This window comes from Pinus tabuliformis, chromosome 3_1, assembly GCF_031772625.1.
Source record: "Pinus tabuliformis cultivar Carrire ecotype Pingquan chromosome 3_1, CPIR1, whole genome shotgun sequence".
Classification (NCBI taxonomy): Eukaryota; Viridiplantae; Streptophyta; class Pinopsida; order Pinales; family Pinaceae; genus Pinus; species Pinus tabuliformis.
In genome coordinates, this window is record NC_142301.1 from 905,305,554 (window position 1) to 905,313,115 (window position 7,562).

Genomic DNA, 7,562 nt, shown 5'->3' on the forward strand with positions numbered 1-7,562 from the left:
AGCTTCCAAAACATAAGTTTGTTTCCCTCCCTTGGCATATTCCCTTGACCTTATGCTCCAACGAGGACATGACTCTGCACCCGCTCACTTATATAGACCATTTCCCTGGAGGCTCACTTCTGGCCGAAATAACATTAAAATAAAACAAACCGCACTGAGTGAACGTGAACTACACGTCAAAGAACATGCATTCTCTCACTTGATCCCTGGCGTTCCTTCCTTCCCGACGGAAAACAGAAGAACGAACAAGCGGAAGCCCACTTAACCCTAGTTGGCACCCACTCAGCGGAGTATCCGGGATTCTCCCTCAACCGTCAGATCAAGATCGCACGCACCCTGTGCGCAGCGGAGACCGTTAGGAATCCCGTCGCAATCGTGTCCGGCCGCGGGTGATGAGTCACCTCGTCGGATCCTTGAGACCTCCGCGTTTCGAACCCCACACCCTACCCTCCGTCCCCACTCACACACGCAAATTGAACTGGACGGACGTCGAGAATCACAGAATGATACCCTTGCCGATCCCTTTATCCGCGCCCTCCATTCATTCCCATTGCTTAAATCGGACGCCTTCCCTCCTATAAACGTACAGGCGCGGGAAGTGGCCAAGCACAGCACAGCATCACTGCTCTCAGAGGCTCTATACCTGGTTCCAAGCTTCGAGAATTTGGGGCTTTAGTGGCTGATACACCAGGTAAGTGCATGCCCTATTTTCATTTTGCTATTCTTCTTCATTTAATGCCAGTTGCTTTTTCTTCGGCTGAGGAATTTAAATCTCATGACTGTTGCGGGGGCGCTTGCTGCGGGATCCTGTGTTAAGATATTTGTCCGGGATCGGTTTTTTAGCCGAGATTTATCTTAACATTGCGCGGATGGCCTGTGTTGGAAACCCTAGGCTGTTAAAGTTTTGAAGTTTGATCTGTTTTGTTTCGAATGGGTGGATCTTACATGGAAGGAATGCTATCTTAGGATTCTGTAATGATCTTTGCAAGTTATATTTTTTGTCGTTGTTTCAGAGCTTTCTGTCGAGAGGGCTCTTTAATGTTTTTTTCCCGTTGTAATGAAGTCAGTTTACTCTTGTGGGATAGGTTGTATTGTAAATCTTATGAGGTCTTTGTATTGGGAATTTGAGTACATATTTAGTCTAAGATTTTGTCTGTTTGAGAATATCGCAATTTTTTTGTCTGATTCGATGGGTTTGTGTAAGGAGTTCAGAGAAACAAGGTGCAGACGTTCTTTATATCGGGATTTGGTGTATAAACAGTGTGTATATGTCCATCCATTTTATGTGGCGCAGAGGAATGGATGTATGCGCATCATTTAATGTTGTTGTCTGATTCGATGAAGTTGTGTGAAAAGTTTGTGGAAACAAGGTGCACACGTCTTTTATCGCGATTCGGCATATACTCAATGTGTATACTTCCGTCCATTTTATCTTGCGCTGAGTGGATGTATGCCCAGGGTGTCTTTATATCCTATTTTAATGTTTCGCTGCAATTCCTGTATACATGCTGTACATCCACCATTGTTTACATCCAACACGGAACAGGGCTGCTGGTCATCCCTTTTGTTCAGGAGTTGGAGCATACAAAACACACGCATCTATTTTCAGTTAGTCTTTAGCGAATGTCAGAGTCTCTTCATACAAATGCCCTCGCCATTGCTTTATTGAGGCTCGCAAGTGATGATGGTCAATGTTTTTTTCTATTAATCCTAGACTGCCAGCATTTCCAAACATTTTTGAGGTGCTACAAGTCTAATTCATGAAATTGTATATATTCGTATCATTGATTTTGCTAGAAATCTAAGGTTGCCAGCATTTCCATGCATTTTTTATTCTGCTACAATTCTAATTCATGTATACGCTCTATATATACACCATTTTTCACATCCAACTGGGTAATAGGTATATACAATTGTTACACATTCGTTCTGTTTATGAGATGGAGCGTGCACAACACATGCACTCATCTATTTCCTGTCAGTCTTTTTCTAATGCTCGAGTCTCTTCATACAAATGCCTGTGCTATTGTTTTATCAAGATTCATAAGGGAGGATGATCGATGTCTTGCTATAAATGTAAGGCTACCAGCATTTCCAAACCTTGTGACCAGAGGATGTGTTCTAAGCCTTGTCCTGGCCATTTAAGCTCGTTAGCTTTAGATAGTAGAACATTGAATATCTCAAAACTCTCTGGACTTACTAGGCAGGAGGGTATGACACTGATACAGACCATATATTCACCTTTAAAGTAATGCCTACGTTGGTTTTTCTCTTGTGATTATGGTGTCTAATTATCTTGTGTAAAATAAGTTTCCAGATGCACCTGTTTGTTCTGAACTGTTTGTTGCTCCTTTTTTTGTGAAAACCTGGTTGTTCAGAACTAAGTGCACATGAAAGTTTGTGTGCTTAATTTGCCCAATTTTTCACATCAAAATCCTTAAATTACCCTTGAAGGCCTGATTTTCTGGTCTTACAAATGCTGCAAAAATCAGACTTCGCAGTTGGCAGGGGTAAAAATTTATACAATGTTTTGCATTATACATTTGCACCTGTGGTACAGCTAAAAAAGGCTTCACAAGTTATATGATGCCAAATTTTTCTCGTAGCAGTTTTGCAAATGTTTTTTATTATTCTGGATTGAAATGAAAAAGTAAACCTCTGGCTCATGTACCTGCTTTTTATTTGGCTCTGCTTTTACAGATCAATGTCTTACAATGTTTCCAGTTAGCCTGCTCTGTTTTCATTTATCAATTTCTTATGCTTTGTCCGGTTATTATTTGGTTGCTTACCTATATGTCCTTGAAATATTCTTGGATTTCTATCTCATATACAAACATAAGTTTTTGGTTTTGATTGTTTATATAATTCACCCAATTGCAGGTCCAGTCAACTGTAATCTGCCAAGGATCAACTGGTAGGCCTGTTCCACATTAGTTGAAGCGAAGACACTTGTTTCACTGTATTCAAACATGACTCCACCTAGTGCTGATGGTCCAGCAAAGATACCTGTTCCACCTAGTGCTGAAGGTCCAAGAAACGGAGGAGAATCACGCTTTCCTCATCCACCTCTGAATGAAAGGATTCTTTCATCTCTATCACGTAGATCTGTTGCTGCACATCCTTGGCATGATCTTGAGATTGGTAAGTGCTAAGAACCTTTTTTGCCTCATTGTTTGTTTTGTTGATAATGGCCATGATCTGGTGTCATTTGTAACTTTATAATCATCACTCTGGATATAGCTTATTCATGTAACATTCAACTGTAGGGGGTACTTGCACACATAACAAAAATACATTGATTATACATTATATTGATCATCAGGAGGTGTCTTCAATACTTATGTGGTTTACAGAAAAGCTAGCACACCTATCCTTGCATGCAATCTGTCAGTAATTATTATTTGGTTCTGAAAAGAAATTTATCCATAAATGCCTTTATCTTTGTGATTTATTGACTCTTTACCGGTTCAGCGATAGTCTCCTAGATTTTTTCTTTGGTTTTTATTTGGGTTGGTTGATATAAATGTGAAATTCAATGTCTGGCTGCAGGACCTGGAGCTCCTTCGGTGTTCAATTGTGTAAGTACCTAGTATCCCTCTTTGATTTTTATAGAATGTGTTCCTTGCTTTGAAGGATAGGACAAAGCCTAAGGTGTGATTACATCAATCATGCTGTTTTTTATTTTGGTTCCCTTTTTTAACTAGAGCTTGCTTCTAGGATCTAACGCCTCTGTCTTTGAAAATATGATTGTCTCCTGTCTGTCATATTCACACTCTCAAGCATGAGCTGGGAATATTTTTATAAACATGGTGGAACAAGTAATCGGCTCCTTACTAAACTCATAGTAAAATGTTGTCTATATAGGAAAAACCCAGTGGGCAGCTTGAAAGGCATATCGCATTCAAATAGTAGAAACGTGTGATCACATCAATCATGCTGTTTTTTTTTTTGGTTCCCTTTTTTAACTAGAGCTTGCTTCTAGGATCTAACGCCTCTGCGTCTTTGAAAATATGATTGTCTCCTGTCTGTCATATTCACACTCTCAAGCATAAGCTGGGAATGTTTTTATAAATATGGTGGAACAAGTAATTGGCTCCTTACTAAACTCGTAGTAAAATGTTGTCTATATAGGAAAAACCCAGTGGGCCGCTTGAAAGGCATATCGCATTCAAATAGTAGAAACATGTTATCAATTTACCACATTTGAATAAGCTCATATCTCTTATCCGATTTACCTATTTTAACATCTTTGTTTCGTCATTTCACCTATAATCATGCACTTGGCAGAGTTTTTATCTGCTTGTAAGATGATATCAAATACTGTTTTGTAGCTCATCCACAACTTCTTTTACTCCCAAGCGCTTAGTTAGGAGCCATTACTAACAATGATGCTGCTACAGCTGCTGTTTTAGTGCTTACTTGATTGCAATTAGGGAAGCTTGTCTAAATCTTTCCTTGTTCTTGCAATAGGCTATCATTGTTTTATATTTTCATGTAGAAATTATAAAATGTATTAGATCTTCATCTTACATAGATAAAAGGTGGCTGGGCATTACATTGATTGGCCTCCTTGGATATGTAGCTTTTTTGTTATTAAAATTGTATCTGGGACGAGCATTTTGTTATCTCATTATTTTTCTGCTCTTGATAGTGTGCCCAAAAGTATGCCCTTCATATCTCTGTCCCTGATACTTTGCTTTTATGCTTACTATCGCTGGCCTTTCCTCACAGAGCCCTTAGATTAACCCTTTGCACAGTGTTTCAACTTTTCATTGCTAAGCTTGATAGAATATGGTTTCTGATGTCCTAGACAATGAGCTTCTTATAGGTATGGATAATTATCTCTGTTATCTCATACATAATCGAGATTAGAAATTATATTTTATAAGGATTCCAAGGACCACAATCAGGCATGATCATACATGCTATTATCCAATCCATGATTTCATTTCACTTATCATTTTTTGTTATTTTTCGATACTCAGGTTGTGGAAATTGGGAAAGGGAGTAAGGTGAAATATGAGCTGGACAAAAAAACCGGTCTAATCAAGGTAAGCTTTATTTATTTTGGGTACCGTATTTTAGGTTAATCTTTAATTACGTTTTTATTCTGTAATCTATAAATGCAGGTAGTTCGAAATTTGTACTCATTAGTTTATCCCCATGTGCAGGTAGATCGAATTCTGTACTCATCAGTTGTTTATCCCCATAATTATGGTTTCATTCCACGTACCCTGTGCGAGGATAATGATCCATTGGATGTGCTGGTCATCATGCAGGTAGTGTAAATTTGTGGTTATTTTCGGTTTCTGAATCTCCTGTATATATTATTATGTATATCCCGAGTGCAATTTTTTTGCTCATTCAAGTTTGTGGATTGCTTTCTTAAACGTTATTAAGAGGATGTATGCTTTTTGGAAAATTTGCAGGAACCTGTTTATCCAGGATGCTTTCTCCGGGCTAGAGCCATTGGTGTGATGCCTATGATTGATCAGGTGTGTACAAGTTACTCTTCTCAGAAACCAATTCTCTTGGGGGTTGAAATCTAACAGATGTGTCTGAGCGATGTACATCAATTCTTCCATTATACTACAGGTGTACTGTGAATTATTGCAGTGCCTTTTTTTGGAAAGGGAGAACAATATGCTGAACTCTTTTCGAATTAAGTGATATAAGCGTTCAAACATCCTCTTGTTTATATTTACTAGCATTAATGTCCATTATAAGTGCAACAAAAATGACTCTATCGATAGTGTCGTCTTATAACAAAATCGCTTGAGCAAAGAATGATCTCTCGTATTTTCTGCCTTTGTCCTGTAATTGTTACTGTAACTTTGATTTCTCTTGAGGGGCTAATATAATCTATTGAATGAAGTTAGGTCATGCAAGCTGTGTTCTCGCTTGAAAAGTTATAAAGCTGAAACTGTTCTTCCCATTTTAATGATTTGATGGATTCTTTTCTATCCTTTCCCATACACTCTTCCCGAATGGTGCAATTGCAGAGTAATATTTAAGTTCCATTTCTATGGCAGGGAGAAAAAGATGATAAGATAATTGCTGTGTGCGCTGATGACCCCGAGTACCGCCATTACAAAGACATTAAGGAACTTCCTCCACATCGTTTAGCAGAAATTCGACGCTTCTTTGAGGATTGTATCCTTCCGCATTTTAGTTTCAACAAGTCTGACTCTTTGTTCCTCTTAGATCTAACCCAGTCGGTTTTGAGTTCCATTTTATAGCTTCCAGCCTAGGTTTTTTTTTTTTCTTGACAGCATCCAGACAAGAAAAATGAGAACAAGGAAGTTGCTGTGAATGATTTCCTTCCTGCCTCTACTGCTTGTGAAGTTATCCAACACTCAATGTAAGCAACTTCATACTTTTACTGGTTTGGGTACTACATAACGCTATTTTACAGTTATGTTTTCACTAGAGAATAGGTGAAATCTAAGCCGTCACATGTATCTTCTTTGACAGGGACTTGTATGCTACATACATCGTTGAAAGTTTACGACGGTGAAAAGTGCGACAACGAATGATAACTGCAACTGCTTTTGCTGTGGAAACCAGAAATTCAAATATGTGCAAATAATAGTGCTAAATTCAAGTTAGGGATTGTTCATGTCAGTACTGGTAAAACAAAGGGGTATCTTATATGTATCGCCTTGAAATTTTGAGAATGAATTATTAAATGCCAGCAAGACTTGTCGATAGGTTTCTTCGAAAATGTTTCTGGCTTATGATGCATGTAGCATATAATTTATTTTTGCGTGGAAAAATTATTACATTTCCCCATGTTGGAAAGAGCCAAGTTGATCCAATATGGACGCTTCCCGACTAATTATTTCAAGTAATTTTGATATATGTATGTACTTGGCTCTGCCGAGACCCTTTCGAGTGTGTAATTTGATATATTTGGTTTGTACGTTTTTGCATTTTCATGCAGGTTTTGTCCCACGGTGTACTGCATTTGCATTTAACATATAACATAAATCATGTAATAAGATTGTACAGTGTTTGATCCGGTGAGGCTGTGCTGTATGAATGCTTGGTTACAGCTTATACCAGATAAACGTCATCTACAACTTTCAATTTAAAAAATATAGAAAATATTTAAAAAATTTAGAATATATTATAAAAATACATATTAGAAAATAGAGAATATATAAATTTAAAAATATAAAAAAATCTTAAAAAATAGAATATATTATAAAAATACATATTATTATTATTTTTATTTTTTAACTAGTACCCACGAACTTAAGTACCCACGGGGATTTGAACCGGTGACCTATCGCAAGGAGTGCCTTAACAGCGCACCCATTCACCGTCACTCTAAAACCCGTGGGCTATAAAAATACATATTAGAAGAGACTAAAATTTTAACAATAAAATAATTTAAAAATATAAAATATATTAGAGAAATTCCGAAATTAATGCTGATGTGTGCTATTGTCAATATTTCTTCTTGGCCTCGAAAATCTTCGTCCGAAAGCATTAATAGTTGACGTTTAAATATATTTGTAAATAATTGTATATTAAAATTTAAAGGTTTAAATTACTTA

At 37.5% G+C, this 7,562-nt stretch overlaps 1 protein-coding gene across 1 annotated transcript; it reads left to right on the forward strand.

Annotated features, from left to right (window-relative positions):
• Positions 1 to 499: 499 nt before the first annotated feature.
• Positions 500 to 6,922, forward strand: LOC149190574 (soluble inorganic pyrophosphatase 1-like). The gene is made up of 9 exons (XM_089412210.1): positions 500 to 691; positions 2,881 to 3,141; positions 3,550 to 3,578; positions 4,986 to 5,051; positions 5,172 to 5,279; positions 5,430 to 5,495; positions 6,033 to 6,153; positions 6,280 to 6,361; positions 6,475 to 6,922. The coding sequence occupies exons 2-9, from the start codon at positions 2,970 to 2,972 to the stop codon at positions 6,515 to 6,517; spliced, it is 687 nt and encodes a 228-aa protein (XP_089268336.1). The 5' UTR covers positions 500 to 691; positions 2,881 to 2,969; the 3' UTR covers positions 6,518 to 6,922.
• Positions 6,923 to 7,562: the final 640 nt, after the last annotated feature.